Source organism: Pyrus communis, chromosome 8, assembly GCF_041283825.1.
Source record: "Pyrus communis isolate YQ-2024b chromosome 8, ASM4128382v1, whole genome shotgun sequence".
Taxonomy (NCBI): Eukaryota; Viridiplantae; Streptophyta; class Magnoliopsida; order Rosales; family Rosaceae; genus Pyrus; species Pyrus communis.
Window position 1 is genome coordinate 13,159,405 of NC_142572.1, and position 17,575 is coordinate 13,176,979.

At 36.4% G+C, this 17,575-nt stretch overlaps 1 protein-coding gene and 1 long non-coding RNA gene across 2 annotated transcripts; one reads left to right on the top strand and one right to left on the bottom strand.

The window, feature by feature from the left end:
* Positions 1-9,940: 9,940 nt before the first annotated feature.
* Positions 9,941-13,572, top strand: LOC148695124 (uncharacterized). The gene is made up of 2 exons (XR_015965700.1): positions 9,941-10,492; positions 12,978-13,572. It is a non-coding gene; the product is annotated as an uncharacterized LOC148695124 (long non-coding RNA).
* A 990-nt stretch (positions 13,573-14,562) lies between these two features.
* LOC137717517 (cytochrome b-c1 complex subunit 7-2, mitochondrial) lies at positions 14,563-16,626 on the bottom strand. Its single transcript, XM_068456905.2, has 4 exons — positions 16,066-16,626; positions 15,788-15,945; positions 15,358-15,405; positions 14,563-14,895 (listed from the first exon to the last, which is right to left on the bottom strand). The coding sequence occupies exons 1-4, from the start codon at positions 16,157-16,159 to the stop codon at positions 14,827-14,829; spliced, it is 369 nt and encodes a 122-aa protein (XP_068313006.2). The 5' UTR covers positions 16,160-16,626; the 3' UTR covers positions 14,563-14,826.
* Positions 16,627-17,575: the final 949 nt, after the last annotated feature.

Below are 17,575 nucleotides of genomic sequence, written 5' to 3' on the forward strand. Positions count from 1 at the left end.
TAAGATTCCATGTGTCATTCTTTTTAGGGTAAATCTTTATTTACCATCCTCATATTTCATGGTTTTCAACATTTAGTATATCAAGTTTTTTTCATCCTAGAGTCATACCTAAAGTTTAAATTTTGGGACAGTCTCATACATCCGTTAGTTAAAATGTTAAGTCTGCCGTTAACTAATGACGTGGTGCTTATGTGGACAATGACTGGACGCCATGTGTCATTAAAAATATTAAAAATAATTAAAAAAACTATATATATATATATTATAAATTAAAATTAAAAAATTAATTAAAAAAAAAAGAAAAAAAAACCCATAACCCCCTTCTCTGCAAATCAAAACAACAAAATATTCCGATCAAATCATCCCCAAAACCCAATCTTTCCATTCAATCCCCCACTCTCAAACCCTAAAGTTCACTTCTTTCAGATCAAAAGGATAACCCCAATTCAATTAATTTCAAAGTTTCAGTAAAATTCAAACTGAAAGACAATGTTGAACTCAAACCACCACCAACCCCTGTCTCCCTCACTCCCCCTTCATCTTCCCCACCCGACATCCCTCTATACCCTCCACCCCTCCATCCCTGTGAAACCCTCATAACCACCACTGTGAACCCCTCACTCCACCATCATCCATTTGAGAAAAATATAAAGGTCATATCTTCTTCGTGGGTTTCTTCTAGGCAGTGGGTGATATGCGGCAGTTTCAGAGAAATGCCTCCAGCCAGTTTTCAGTGCCGGCGTCTCTCGGGTTGAGTGGGGATGGTAGTTTGGGTCCCCCGATTCCACTAGTGGTAGCGGCATTCCAAGTAGACAAAGGGAACCCCATCAATCGCGCATGGCAACAACCTCGACTTAGGTCAGATGACGGTAGCTCGCCTTGATTGCAGATCCAAGATTGAGGGTTTTCGTTGGTTTTGAAGAAATCAAGGAAATCAGAGGCGTTGTTTGGGTTTTCTGCGAAATGGAGATGTGGTTGTTAGGGTTTTCTGGTAAAAGACGATGAAGGAGGTTTTGGGTTCAAGCAAGTCGCCGTCACCACCACCCACTCCCTCTCCATTCTTGAGACCTCATATCCGCCGTTTGTTGGTGCTTTCTGTCGAGATCTGACCGGCTGCATTACGCCGATCCTCAATTTCCACGCCAAGGGCTGTTTTGTTGTTTTGATTTGCAAATAAGATAAGGAAGGGAGGGAATTTTGGGGGAAGGGAAGGGGCTGGGTTTTTGGGGAAGGAGAAAATGCTTGGTGGTAGGGTGGGTATTGTGGAAGAGGAAGGGTGTTGGTGGGTGAGGGGTGGAGGGGATGGAGGGGTGGAGGGTGGGAAAGACGAATGGGGTTAAGGGTTTTTTTCTTTTTCTTTTTTATTTTTTATATAGTTTTTTAATTAATTATTTTAATATTTTTAATGACACATGGCGTCCACTCATTGTCCACATAGGCGTCATGTCATCAGTTAACGGCAAACTTAACAGTTTGACTAATGGATGTATGAGACTGTCCCAAAATTTACACTTTAGGTATGACTCTGGGACGAAAAAAACTTGATGTACTAAATGTTGAAAACCACGAAACATGAGGGTAGTAAACAGAGATTTACCCTTCTTTTTATTTGGAGAGCTCTTTCTCTCTCTTGTTTTGTGTCCCTCTGAAAATTTTGTTTTGTTTTGTTTTATATGTGCTAGTTAGATTGCCATTTAGTATTATGGTATATGGTAGTTTTGATTCTTGTTAAAAATAAATTAGAATTACATTATTATTAGTTTATTGTGAGATTAAGTCCACCATCTTCATCTTTAGTATAAATAATGTCGTTTGTTAAAAAAAATAAAAATAAAACTGATCAGATTTGATAAATCAAATTATATCTGCATTATTAGTAATTAGGATTACGTGCAACCCTTCCATTGACAACGAACATCTGTTAGTTCCTTAGTTATTAATTTGTGTGTTGAGATATGGTGTTGGTTTAAAAATCGGATCTTGTTATCTAAGATCACGAACTTTTGAAGAACAAAATATATGATTTGTTAGATGAATATATACTTGAATTTTAGAGAAAAACATGCACGAATAATGGCGAGGACCTAAGTTGCTTAGTTGTGAATTATGACCGTACATTAAGAAGTAAAGGAAGAAGCAAAAGCTTTCGGCTGAGTAAAATAGGATTTTATTTCCGTAAGCCTGTTAGTGCAACTCGTTTGGAAGAGATTTCAGATTAACAACATTACGTATTAGTTTGTTTGTTATAAAATAATATAACATTTGTAAACATATCAACATATCTCTACTAAAATTTAGTAAGTATTTTCAACCGTGGCTAAATTCAAAATGCTTTTATTTTACATAATTTTTTTGAGTAACTTGTAGCTGCTTTAGTCGTTAACCAAAATGTCAATTAAAATTAGTATTTTGAATTTAACATGCTTAATTTTTAAAAATTCTTACGAAGTCGGCGCAGAAGACAAAGGTTCAAATTCAGAGAGACCAAAGTACCCCTAACCCATAAAGATTACATCACCAGGAATGTAGGGACAGTGATTAAGGATCGACCAGAAAAATGTGAAGGTGATTAGGGGGTGGTGTGTTGGGTGGGGGGACCCACATATTGCCAATTATAAGATTTAACCCCATGATTCTGGCGGGGTTTTGGGCTTATGTGGGCCTTTTTTACCATTTAAAAAAATATTACAAATAAGAGCTGATGAAGTGGGCCGGTTTTGATCCTGAGCCTCAACCCCTAGGATCGGCTGCATGTGGTGGACCAACGTAGGCCCGGATATCTAGGGACCTTAGTCCTTTTTCCTTTTTGGACTCTTCTCAACTCTCACTGGCCCAAAGTTATGATTGACTACCAACCATCTAAATCCATATTAATTTCTCTACCCTAAAGTATTTCTCAAGAAGATTGATGTACAATAAATAATAAACAAGGACTTCCCTTACACTATCGTCACTGCAGTAAGGTTCAACCACCAAGTTTGGGATGGATTGGTGTGATTTCTCTACGTCTAGGACATCAGAATATCGAACCAGGAACAAAGATAGGCAATCATTTTATGTCTAAATTTTAATTATATACATATGTTAATGTAGAAGTTATAAAGAGTCGTAGAGAAGAGAAAACTTAGGAGAGTATGCGGGTGAGTTTAAATTGAAACTAAATTACCTGTATGCTCTTTGTTTTAGGAGTAATTATTAAAACTTTTCTTTACAATAAGGGAAATTTTGATATTTCATTTTTTTTGGTCGATAAAGAAAGTTCTTTTTATGTGTTTTCATAATTTTATTGATCCACGTACAATAATGAGGCTCACGTCTATTACAGACTATATCAACATGTGTGTCAGTTTTCAGTGTCCATATAAAATTATTATTATTTTTTGAAAATGAAGCATTACCTCCCTAGTGATTCATGTCCAAAGGGGAGGGTATGTAGAAATAAGAATGACAAGTCCATAGACGAGACAATCTTTAATAAAATAAGTTGTATACAGTTGGATATAGGAAAGTCTGTTTCCTCGTAGAATGGAAAGGCCACCAAAGAGGAAAATATCTTAATTCAATTAAATGTGTCATCAGCGTATAAAATTAAAGGGATTCACTACAAAACTTGTATATATCTAATACAATCATCATCTAACGAGCTTATATAATTATGTAAATATATATATATATATTTATTTATTTAATACAATCATTATCTGACCGTCCAAATTCAAAACGAAGATCTATACCATCAATGTGTCATAGTCGCTAAAATATATGTGTGATGATCGACTATCAAGTAGCAAAGAAAGAGACTAGAATAACAGCTCATCCAGCTGGTCATCTTTTTCTTTGTGAGGTTAAGCCCGCCCTCTCCTCTTAGCGTAAATAATATTGTTTGTTAAAAAAACTGAAGATGTGAGTTTTCTCATCAAAGAAAGATGTGACTATCCACTAGCCCTAGCTATAATGCTAAATGCAAATCTTGGGATACGTTGAAATTTAAACTGGATTAGATATCCATAAATTTCCTATCAATCACAATAATAAAGATCATTAGTCAATACTAAAACAATGTGAACTTGAAACAAGATCTACTTAATGGGTCCAAAAGTCTCATTCAACAAATTTGGTTGTTTTCTTAGATATGCGACAAGCATAGAAGTAGCGAGCAACTTCAACTCTCAAATAAGGAGCAGGATTATTTCCCTTCTTTTTTTCTCTCATTTTCTCTTTTTCTATTTGAACGATCATTGTTAAATCACGTTAACATCTTATATTAATTTTTTATAGAAAGATAAAGATATAATAGAGAATATAAAAGAAAAAAATAGAAAAAGGAGGAGAAAGAATCCCAGAATGATAAACACAGCTTTACCTTTTTCTCCTCTTTCCCAATTCCCACCACAATAAAACAAGCACGCCCTTTCTTTTCCCAAATTAAACGACTATTCCAATGTCTTTTGGGCACGGGACGAACTGCATGCATGATTAAGTATCATCGTCACTTTGGCAGACTCCCTCAGCAATTTGCATGGATTCGTCCCTACATATCGTTCTAGTTCCAGTAGTATTGTGAGGGAAAAAAAAAAAAACTTATACATAGTAAAATATTATTAGATAAAGACGTCACAATGACAGTCAATCTATTCGATATAAGACTTTCCTCTCAATTACAACTATGCAAGTTTCTTCTAGAGAGATTCACTATTAAGTACCTAATAACTCTCTGCAATAATCTTTGAGTAATCTCAATAGATAATACTTATCTTTCATGTTTAATTTGGAGATCGAATTAGAGCAAGAAAACGAAGCTCGACTTTTAGAGTTCATGCATGGTTGCACACTTGCACGTGAAGTTGAAGTGCCATGCATGTTATAGTGTGATAACGACACTGCACTCTGCATATATGCCATCTAGATCTCTTTGCAATTCACACTTGTATTATCAATATTGACATGAATGAATTTAATATACACAAGCATATATTATCCAATGGAAGCTACCACATACGGATAATACCCCAAAATTTGAAAAACAAATGTTGTGGTTTATAGAGAATGATAACCATGGATGGTTTGATCTTGAGCTTGTATCTGAAATAAATTTCGAATCAAACAGCTGCACTTTCTTTAGCTTACCTGGAAAATGACAGGCTAACCTATGCACATTTATTGGATAGATCGGACGGTGGCTGGTGGCAGCATTTAATGAAGTTGTCTCAAGATAAGATAATGATCGATCTAGACCACTTCTTTTCAAACAGCAAAATTTAAAAATAATGTTAAGGAGATCAAAATTTTAAATCGAGTTTTGTAAATCAAATAATATGGATTTTGTAAAGTAAGTGGTCCTTTACTATAATTGTGGAAATGAGTTGTGTTTTTATATTCTGGCATGGGTTGGAAATCTGTTGGCTCTTTAATCTAACATCTAACCACCATAAAAAAATGGATGTGATGATTATTTTATTAGTGTTGATGATTAAATTATTATTTATATGTTGATTAATATGCTTTTGCAAATTTAGTTTAAAATTTTAGGTTCCTTATCATTATTCAAATTTAAAACTTTAACAAGAGGGAAAATATCATTTTTTTTTCTTCATAACCAATGTATCATTAGTAGATTAGATAGTTAAATGTTAAAGTAAAAGAGAATCGGTAGTGATTGAACCCTTATAAGGTGCATAATTATTAAAGAATTTTAACGAAAAGCTTCAGGTACTGTTTACTTTAACTAAAAACCATATTTTTACACTAAAAAGTTAATCCTGATACTATTCACTTTACCCTTTATTTTGTCGTTATCGTTAAAATTTAAAGTTTTCAAACATTTATCATCAATTTTCTTTAATTATTATTCTTTTCTCTGAAAAAAAAAAAATATTCTTTTCTACCACCACAGTAAACTACAATCTGCCAATAAGGAAAGTATTTGACATTTTACTCTGTCTGCATTAGGGTTTAGGATTTAGTTTATTGATTTGGGCTTAATTGTTTGATTATTTGCAGTTTCATTTTAACTTCATTCAACGATTTTTTTTTTTTTTTTGCAAAAGATTGATGACCCAAACTAATAGTTTTAAATTTGAGCGATTTGTTTTTGGCAAAGATAACCCTTAAATAAAGACTTAAAATAAAAGCAATTTCGCTTGTTTAGATACATTACGTGATAAATGATGTCTTGTACCATTAACTTTTGCTATGCGATTATTTGCAGGAACCCTTTTGGCTGGCATGGCTAATGAACCATCCTTCTTCAAACTACAAGTTGACTTTATTAAGTGACTTACAAGAAAATTGTAAACCGAAATATTACATGGGTACGTTAGAGCCAAGTATTTTCGTATTTGCATGCCAGTCTCGGGTAATATCGGGAGCATTCATGCATATATCCAGCAACTGAAGAAAGAGACATGAAATGTACCGTCCATCCTGAATTTAATTCGCCAAAAGCATCTGTACATATGAAGTGAATCTTCAATATTGAATAGCATATCTTAGATGGTTGTTTTCAACTAATAATTATAAGATTTTAGATGTGACACAACACAACCCTACCTTTTGTTCAATGATATGAAAAAAATAATTGGGTTTGGCCTAGCCTGCCCAATTTTCTTCAAAACTTCACTGGCCGCCAGATGAGGTTTGGGTTAAGAACTTAAGAATAGGGCTGGGCATTTAAAAAAAAAAAGCCGAATCAACTGCCCGAACCGTATCGACGGCTTATATTGGTTTGGTTTGGTTTTTTTTTCTTTTTGTTTTTAAATTTTCAATGGTTAAATCGAACCACATCGACCTTAATCGGTTTGGTAATTGGTTCTCAAAATTCTTGGGATGTAATTAACTGAACCAACCCGCATATATTTAATTTAATTTTTTTAATCATAATTAATACGTGTAATAATATAAATGATTAGTTATTTATGAGTTACCGTGTTTTCACCACATGAAAAAAAAATCTAATTAGTTTAAGAGTCCCTTTGGAGAAGGACAAGGGGACCATTTGGAGAAGGTAGTTGTTGTTGCTTTGGTGCTCTCCTTGGGCTGCTTCATTTGTGCTTTCTTTTAAGCAATCACTCATATTGATGCTGCATTTTGTAGCTTTTGGAGGAGAAATTTGTTATGTATTTTCATCTTCATTCAAACCGAGAACTGATCCAAACCAACCCACCAATGTTGGTTAACCAACCTGATTGGTCTTAGACCCAGCTTGGTCGATTTTGGCTTGCAATTTTGACCCAAACGACTAGATTTGTTTGATTTCAGTTTTGGCCCAAAACCCGACCACAGCAACTCACGTCCACCCCTACTTAAGATATACGGGTTCATCTGTTTGGGTTCTTAATACTTTATATGGGAGAGAGAGAGGTCCTGGTGAAAATCATAACCCTATACGATGTGGGAGATGCATGATTTAAAGCATGAGCCTCATGGTGGAATGCTCAATAATAAAGAGGTAGGGCTTCACCCATACGTAAGATGGTTCATTGTTATCAGTTGATGCGACAATTTCTTATTTATCATAAATAATAAGATTCTAATGAATTCAGATATGCATGAACAAATGAAACCTGCTACCACGTTAATTTGGATAACAAATTGCAAATACGACTTGTACCAATTCACCACAACCATCACATCACCAATGCTAGCATATGCAAACAATTCCACTGAACTTTTTCATGGATTCATTGTGAAAACAAGTACCGAAATTAGGTAACATGTTTTAATAGAAACATGAAAGGGCGTGGCCACACATGGACATGTTCATGGAGAGGCATGCATGTAAGATTGCATGGAAAATGAGTGGACGTAGATCACCTTTGTTGAAAGGGGATGACAATTTTGATTGACTGTGAAAGTGGAAGACCAAACCATGCATCACATCTGTACGTGGGCAGACACCGTCTCTTCTGATAGGTACTTGGTGGAAAGAAACATTTAGCTAAATGTTTGCCCATCTAGGTTTTCCAGTACAGAGCTACCAATAATTACAATACATTACGATGAAGGTCTTCTCCCCTTCTTTGTTGTTTATCCCCATTTAGATTTTGGATCTTGAACTTCACTTTTTCCTTTCTCGGGTTCGACTTCATACTTCATAACATGATATAATTTTTAATGTCGGTAGATTGAAGTTCCCTAATCAGGTATTCCAATCCGCGTCAACTAAATAATTCTAATGTGAAAAAAAGTGTTTTCTCAAAAAAATTATTTTATCCCTTAATTTGAAAGAAAAAGTTGAATTCTTGCACAAGGCCGAATCATTTCCATTTTTGCTCATCGTACATATTTCTAGTGTAGCATTATCCTCTAAGTCCTCTTCATAATAGTGTCACATGTTTAAAAAATTAACCATGATTATTTTGTATTTAATTAATTCAAAATTTAAATATTTCATGCCCAGAAGGACTAAGGGCTGACTTGGTATCGCCGTGTTTTGAAAAAAAACTGCTTCTGCTATGTTGTGAGAATAAGCAGCTGTGAAATAATGCAGCAGAGTGTTTGGTAATCTTTTTTGTAAAAGTGCTTTTGGAAAAAAAAAAAAAAAAAAGCAATATGATAGTGTTTGGTAAACTTTTTTGTAAAATAGTTGTGACTGTGTGAAATGACCAAAAAGGTATAATACTAGATGTGCTATGACAAGCCACGACGTCGTTCGCTGGCAACCTCTTCACCTTCGTCTTCCTCTCCTTCCTCGTCTTCTACTTTCGCACGGTCGTCGAAAATGGGACCCACCTCCTCACCTCCTTCGTCTACCGCGACCCTTCTCTCAAATCCCTCATCTCCTGCCTCGACCTTGCTGGTGCCGACAATACCAACCACCACTCTCCCAGATCTCCAACTAAGTCCCCTTCTCCGATCTCTCTTCGCCGCCGACACCGCCCATTTCTTCACCTCACCTACATCAAAACCTTAGATGACGATTTCTTATCCGGCGATGACGACGACGCTCGCTCCTTTTTCGGCCCTAATCGGATCGCCCCAATCCTCATTTTCTCATCCTCCTCTCACTCCACCTCCAAATTAGGGTTTAATGGAACTTACGGGACAAGGGTTTCTGAAATTGTGCGCTCCAGCCTCACGTTCAAGGTTGAGAAATTCACCATTTTTGATGACAGAGCTTGAGGCAAAGATGGCGACGGAGAAAGCAATGAAGGGGAAGAGAAAGGCGGTGATGAAGAAATGGATGATCGGGCCGTCGATTTGCAATTCTTGATCAACGGATTGGAGCTGGGTCGCCGGGACGTGGCGATGTTGTTCTTCCTCTTGAAAGTGTGAGGAATTAGGAGAAACTTTGAAAATAAGCCACTTTTTGAAGCTGCTTTTTGCAGCTTCCACTTTTTAGCTTTTTTTCATCTGAAACTTTGAAAAAAAGCTGGTTTGGGGTGTTTACCAAACACCAAAAACTCTCCTAGCTTTTTTTCATACCAGTTTTTTTTAAAATCACCTCAACCCTAAACCATACCTAAGTAGTATTGAGATTTTAACATGCACCTCCCTTACTCTGGAATACTATTATTCTGAAATGTGAAGTCTAGATTTATTGTTTGGTTTCCCTTGTCAAATATTGTAAATTGTACCATCATGCTCTAGTTAGATTTAGGGTTAAAATGTTATTTTGGGATCTTGCTACTGGAAATATCATTTCAAGAGCTTAACTTCTCACATCAAAAGTTTGTTCATTCATATGCATTTCACGCTATTATTTCCAGTTTATTCTGTCTAGTGGTTCCGGCTCGTCAAAACTTTTTGTTGTTTTCATGTGAGTTGGGCACACACTTTAAGACAACCCACGTGGGCCATCTAAAAACTTTTTCTCGAAAATGGCTTTTCAACCCTAGATCTTTCCAGATTGATTTTGCACATGACACGTGGCTTTTATGGTCCTCTTTTTTGTCTAAACATCAAGCCCTCTTTAAAAGCTAATCTAGGGTTCATTTGTTTTGGGGTTTGAGATTGGAAAATTTTTGAAAGCTTTATTTTTCATCTCCATCTCAGATCTCCTAGGAGCATTAAACATATTTTATGTGTAATGTTCTTCATTGAATATTTCTAAACCTATCTTTGAAATTGCTTGCTTAATTCGTTTTATATGCTCATTTGTTTTGGCAAGAGTTTTACATTTTCAGAAAAGAGTTGTTTTAGTTGTGAGCTGCCTCCTTGAGTTCCTCATTAGAAACCCTAGCCAAAAAATCACACTCATGCATTAAACACCCAAATTGTTGCATATTAGGTAGCATGGTCATTGTGATTTTGTTTTAAGTTTGTGGTCAAGTTTTTCAAGTTTCAAATCTTTTAACAGACCTCTTTTTGGATTCGCGTCAGTTTCATCTTTCAAATGTTTGACTGGTGAAACTGACTAGACATCGAATCTAGATTTGCATCAACTTCATCATAACATCATTTGCATAAGTTGATTTGATTTCGGTGCCACAGGGTGAAGAGCTCAGGAGGAGCTACCACTTTGTGAAGACCAAAGGAATCCATCGCATGAAAGGTAAGGTTGTATAAAGGTACAAGCTGCTTTGTAGATTAGGATCTCGGAATTGAGTTTGTGTGGTTACTTTGTAAGAATATTGATTTCACTAGTGGATTGGACTCAGTGGAGAGTCCCCAGTTTTTTTTTTTAACCCAAATGTGGGTTTTTTTCGGCCAAAAACTTCTTGCGTTTTTTGTCTCTTAAGCTTGTCCACATATCTTATTTACTTTTATATGTTTCATTCATCCTATGAATTGTTATTTGATATTTGTTAGAGACTAAGTTTACACTGCATATTATGAGCAATGAACTGATTTGTTGTTGACTAAGATAACTTGTAGTGAACTAAGTTTGATCCGTAGATTTGCGTTTGATTAACTGACTAGTCTGTACTTAGTTAATTGGTGAGCTTAACTAGTCAATCCAACATACTTTAATTCATAATTGCTTTGTTATTGCTGTTTGCATAATGACCCGATATATAAATGTGTTCAAGCTTAGGAAATTGTTGTGAAACTAATCTGAGCAAACTCTGATTAGTTGAACGTACTGGTCAGTTAGGTTTTGTTCTTACAACTGCACTTTATATCACTGACTAACTTGTAACTAATTGACTAGCTCGTTTGACTAGTCTACTGTGCAAAGTTAATTTTTATTTGCAGGATATTCCGTCTAGTACCCAATTTCATCAGCCCAATGATGTGTCTAAAAATTAAATAATTAATCTAGACTTTTGATTATGTCAAAATGAGCTCATACATGCATGAAGAAATGAACATGCTAACATAACATCCTTTATTAGAGCATCTCCAACAGAAGATGCAAAATGCCCTGAATTTTTTCTTAGATAGAAAGCTCTTCAATGGCAGATAAGATTCCAAATTTTCATCTCTCTATTTGAGATGCTCTTAAATAATAGATGGGGATCTTTAATACCTTAACAAATTCTCCTCCTATCGGAATGCAATGCATAGACTGATCACAGCCAGTTTTTTTAGAGACCTTGCATGATTCTGGAGCCCCAAAGTGAGGTGGTTATATTGCAAGAGTTAGGGGAAGTGAGCAAAACTGGACCCCCAAAGTGTCATCTAGTTCCAACGTAGATGACCATAACTTCTTTTTCCCAAAATGAAAACCACAAACTGAACATCTCAGTCACCGGGCCTTTGCCTTGGCTCGAGGTCAGTCCTAAACAATGGCAGAGTCAGAAATTTTTTACCGGATGGACTGGTTTAAAGATTTAAATCTTTATAAACAAAGAAACTTGATACTGTATTTTTCACAATATCACTTAGCTTAAGAAAAATTTCACAAGGTGAGCCAGGAATATTTGTTATCAAACAAATAAGTGTTAAGATTCAAACAAATCCAAGCGAAGAGAAAAGGATGTAAGAAAAAAAAGATCGTTTGTAAACTATATTACGTAATTTTATATAATAAAGTGAGATAATTCGGATCAGTAACTAAATATATGTCGGGCTACATTCGAAAATCAATAGAAATTACTTATAAAATTTCAATTTTCATTGAAAGCTACCTGGGCTATAGCCGAGGGTAGCCCTTAATGTGGCTCCGCCAGTGGTCCTAAACCTTTTGGAACATAACTTTCATAGACAATTTCCAGTCCTAAAGTCATAATGTTGGAACTGAAACCTTGGATTCTAATCTGATTCACTTAAAAAATCGCCACCACGCCTTCTATACCGTGTGAAGAGGAGGATTACTACTTTAGCCAACTTGACTTAACCAAATTTTCAGTTATATGCATCAATTAATTATCGATATAACAATATCATGACACAAAATGTCCTTCCATATATATATTTTTTTAAATATAGAAAGTATCCCACCACAAATTAATGGTGGACTAATCCCTCTCTCCATGTAGGCCATGTGGAACATGTAGGCCTGTTCCACATGAGACGTACATTTGTCTCGGAAGTCAAATGTACGCCAAAGCAAAGGTAGAATTGGAGGTTCGACGCTGAATTAGGTGTTCCAAACCTTTGCACACTTTCAACTCGACGCCCTTAGGGTTAAGTAGAACGTGAGGAAAAAAAATTGTCAATTGAAAGGTCGTCATTGCTATCTAAACCATTTTGTTTCACCAAGCCCAAATAAATTGTATGTACACTTAGGCCCACGGGAGGAGTTTCCATGGCTCACACACAGAAACCATCTTCAACTACACATTTTTCAAACCTAAATACCCAGGGCGAAAATATAATAGCAAAACTATCATTCTTGGCAATTTAAAATTTGATGTAATTGCTCAATTTTGAACTATAAAATTGTAAGCAATCAACATCCACATCCACATTTCGGAACCGCTCCTAGCACAAAGCAACTTACATGACACGAGTAGTAGTGCACAACCAACATGACCTTGTGCCATGTAAGTTGATGAGTCGATATTATACTATATATTTTACCTTAATTTTAGTATTAATTTATTAGTTATTTTTGTAGAATTTTGATACTTTGTTATATATTTTCAATATAGGACATTCGACTTCCTCTGAAGCAAAAAGTGATCAAACGGATGAATTTTGGAGTGATTCTAATTGGAAGATGTTCGTGTGCCTTTCAAGATGATTGTGTCAAAATTCCAGATTTTTCTACCAAGTCGTTTGACCGTGAATATGAAATAAAGGTCCAGCGCGCAGCTTTCCTAGATTAATGTTTTTGGACGTTTTGGGTATTTTGGAGGTCAAGATGGCATATTTTGAGGAAGATTCCTTCTGAGGATTTGTAGGGGACGTCTTCAGCTTTCAAAAGAGACATTTTGGGACCAAATCGGAGTTGATTTGGTCGGTCAAAAATGTGATTTTCTGAGAACTCCGAATTCTAGTTCAAATAGGAAACCTTTTATTTTCTGTTTTATCATTTAATTATGTTTCCTAGTTTTATTATAACACCTTTTCAAGGTAGGGTTTTATTTTCTAGTAGTATAAATAAAGCTTGTTAGCCATTAGGATTCTTTGCGCAACAAACAAAGGGGGGAGAACGCAATACTTTGGCTTTAGAGAGCTATTCAAGTTTATTTTCAAAGTGTTTTCTATCTATGTTTTTAATAATATTTTGTTTTATGGTTGTTAGTAACTAGTTTTGTTTGCTAGGGCAAGGCCACAAGCCTTAGCAAGAATATGTAGTTTCTTTTCAATTTACTTATGATATTATGCATGCAAGTTTTGAATTATTAATCACTGTGCTTTAAACTATCTATTTGTCTTGATGATTGGCCACCATTAGGATATTTAGAAAAGTAATTTGATGCAATTTTGGCAGAGGGCTGTTCCTGAAATTGGCGCTGGCTTATTGTGGTTAATATGTGTAACTTTTTAGAATGGACGACACATCTTAAGGGTTGTATGGTTTTTCAAAAGGTTTTCACAAAACTTAATGAGTCTTGCATGTTCACATTTGATCTAGACGCCATGGACGAGTTGCATGTTAGATATACGTTCTATGTTGGAGGTTCCAAGTAGGGCATACTTTAGGAAAACCTAACTTTCGAAATATGCATGTGTAATTCATAAGGAATTAGAAGAACTACGTAAGATTGTTAGGATGACGACTGAACCCTAGGTTTTAGAAATTGACTTTCATTAAATTGTTCTCTAGTTAATTTCTTTAATTGTTTTATTTTAAAATTTATTTTTATTATATTAATTCTAGAATCAACATTTTTCAAACTTTGTTTTCAATAATTAATTAAGAGTTGGTTTTAAACATAAATTATTCATTCAATCCCTGTAGAAAACGACCTTGCTTGAGCTACTATACTACGACAACCTTGTACTCTTGCAAGTATTTTTAAGTATTTTTATCCCTACTTTTGCAGGGGGTAAAATACCCATCATAAGTCATCCTTCCACTGCATTTCATAGCCAACAATAACCTTGCTACAGCCTACAGAAATAATAAAGGGCACCAAAACCTAGGCAACCATTCTTGGTGGCTATAAAGAAGGCAAACATAGGTACTGAGAGAAACAGCAAAACTCAAATCCATTTTGATCCAATCATATTTTACTCAAAACGAGTATAAGGCAAAAAATGAGCATTATAGAAAGAATTCAAGAACCGTTGTAGAGAAAGCAGCTTATTGCAATCAAACGTATTAAAGTTGAAAGTTGGATCACACATTATTATTGGAAAACAGACTCCCAGAATATGACAACCATGAAGTAAGTCTCAATTTGGATCCTCAAATGGCCAACAATTTGGAAAAGCTTCTAGGACAGAACACAATCTTCCCTTAGGTATTGAAACATCTATCATAAACAATGCTAACATTTCATCCCAAGACTCGTTCCAACAGAGAAATAGCTACAAGAAGCAATAACATACTTATGGAATGGTGCGCTGATAGAGTGGCAAAGCTCCCAAAGCCTCACGCTCTTCTCTCTCCCTCTTGACCTGCAGACATATGCATAATTAAGCAGTTTCTGACAAATAACGTACCTAACATATTAAGCAGTACAACATCCATCAATTTCAAATCAATCTCTATATTGGTTATTCAATGTCTTCTGTCAAGGGCATGTCAGAGAACAGAAACCATAACAAAAAGGGAAACTGAAATTTTTTTCCATCGCCAAGTTACACACATGTAGCAAATTAGCAAAATACATGTACAAAAATACCCTTCATGTAAACAAATGAATGTTTCATGTAAACAAATGAAAATGTGATACACAAAGTACTCTTCCCCATGAACTTGTTTCAAAAAATAAAGAGTCACCGGAAATTTTATGTTTTCGTTAGACAATCAAACACAGTTGGTATATAGGACTTAGGAGCTTCATGGATGACGATACAAACACAAGCTGAAGCAACCAAGAAATAATTGTAGTGAAGGAGAAAATGAACGGTACTTACCAGAGCCAGCATTTCCTGAAGGTAGCTCCTGAATGGTGTTTGCTGTGCCTGCAAAATAGCAAAACAAAGGCAGTTGTTTACAATGCCATTTCAACAGTATACAAATATACGGTGAACACGAACTTTACAATATGCATCGGAAAACACATTCAAACACAAGACTCTACGCACACTACTACAATATGCATACAAATTCACAAAAAATGATAGAATCGTTAACATAACCATTCGAAATACACAATCTTTGCTTCCAATTAACATTATATCATTCATGATTCTGTTTTGAGTCGTATTAAATCATTATCGATCATAAAAATGCAAAATTGGAATCAAATTTCTCATAAGACAATCCGGTACCAATCAAATTAGGGATTCGATTCTTGAAACGAAATTAATAAGTGAAATGAAAAGAGGTAAAAGCAAAAGGCACCTGAAGATGCTCGGGGAGGTATTCGTGCTTCATGGAGAGGTCCATGGCGCGCTTCAGGCGCTGGTTACGAGCGTCCACAATCTCCCTCGGCAGACGACTCAGAGCCTCCTTTATGTCCAAATCGTAGTAGGGATCGTACAGATCGTCGTATCGAAGCCCTAAATTTTCATTACCAATTTAGCATAGTTCAAATCTAATCCAATCAAATCGGTCTATACATACACAGATACATATAGAGAGAGAGAAAGAAGATAGGGTTTGTGAAAGAGGAGGTGTACCGTAATGGCGGAGGCGTTGGGAGACGGCCTTCATGTGCTGGCGGGCGAACCAGTTCTTCCTTGGATCCACCAAAGATTTCAGCAACAACGCCATTTTTGCCTTCTCCCTCTCTTGCTCTCTATCTCTTTCTCTCTCTAGGCTGAGTTTCTGGACGAATCGTCGAGTTTCTGAGGGCTGCGATGTTGGGGTGGCTATGGCTATGATGACTCCAGAGTTGACACGTCGTCGTTTTGGGTCGGGTCCTAAATCGGGTCGTTTTATGGGCCACCGAATAAGCCTATTGGGTAATGCAAGGATATTGGGTCTCAAGAATGGTGTATGTATACATCACAACATAATGGTGTAGCGAGACGGAAGAATAGAACTTTCACCTGGTAAATTCTAGGGCTGGGCCCAATTTTGGACTAACCGGATCGTACCCGTTTTAAACAATACCGGGGCGGGTCGAATCGGGTAAAAGGATTTTGAGTTTGGGAATCGGACCTAACCTATACTGTTTGAAACGAGGTAGTTCGGGACAAGTTTAATTACTCTTTTTTTTTGATACAGAGCTCCAAAACGTTCCACTGTTCCAAATTGCTCCCTCTACTCACACCAACAGTTGAACGGTGGTGAATCGGTGAAGGTGGTGGTCCCCGTATCTCTTGCTTATCTCTCCCAATCCCAAATCAAGGTCTTTGTCTCTCGACTCCGATTGACGACGATGGCGCGAGGCGAGGAGATAATCTGGGTAGAGTTTCCTCAGTGTCATTAGATAACACTCTGGCCAAAACAGGTATATCATACTGGTAAGCTCTTTCTCACTCTGGATTGCTCATAATATACCTCACCTGAAAATCGATGTTGTGGAGGGAATCAGGGCCGGAAAGTAAGATAGTGGCCTCAAGTTTTTCTTTGAGGCCATCGCATAAACAACATCTGGGCTTGGAGTAGAGAATGAGTGCTCGTGAAGGCTTTGAAGAAGAAGAAGAAACGGCAAAAGAGGTGAAGACCCACCTCGCCAGATGAACACCAACCAGAACCTGAAAGACTTGTAGATTGGTTCATGAAGGAAGGTGCAGAAGGCATAAAATGCGCAGATCGGCATCGAGATTTTGTGATTGGCGAGATCGATTGCGGCGTCACCCGTGGACCTGAGTTGCAGACGATGCAGGCGTTGGACCTGATTTGTAGACGGTGTCGTCGTTGGAGTTTTAGGCGTTGAAGTTTTAGATGATGTAGATTAACGTTGAGCTTATGGTGAATGGCAATCTGGGAGGCACTATTGCAGTCGAGCAGGATGAGGAGTGATGGAGAGAATGTGGTGTCTGATGGTGTGATTTTGTCGGATAGCTCTTAAGGTAAAACTAACGGTTCAGATTGGATGTAGGTTACTCTTCAATCTCATCCATCCATTACAATTACAAACGGGCCAGTCTAGATACCCGTTTTTCTATACATTTGGACCCGGTCGGCCCCTAAAATTTCAAAGCACGCCCCGCCCATAATCACGAAAATTAACTATATCCA

Bases quoted from the DNA above. Each gene is read 5' to 3' on its own strand.
- LOC137717517 (XM_068456905.2), bottom strand. From the start codon at position 16,159: ATGGCGTTGTTGCTGAAATCTTTGGTGGATCCAAGGAAGAACTGGTTC. The intron at 15,406-15,787 runs GTGCCTTTTGCT...GCTATTTTGCAG, and splicing joins ACCTCCCCGAGCATCTTCAG to GCACAGCAAACACCATTCAG. The intron at 14,896-15,357 runs GTAAGTACCGTT...ATATGTCTGCAG, and splicing joins TTCAGGAAATGCTGGCTCTG to GTCAAGAGGGAGAGAGAAGA.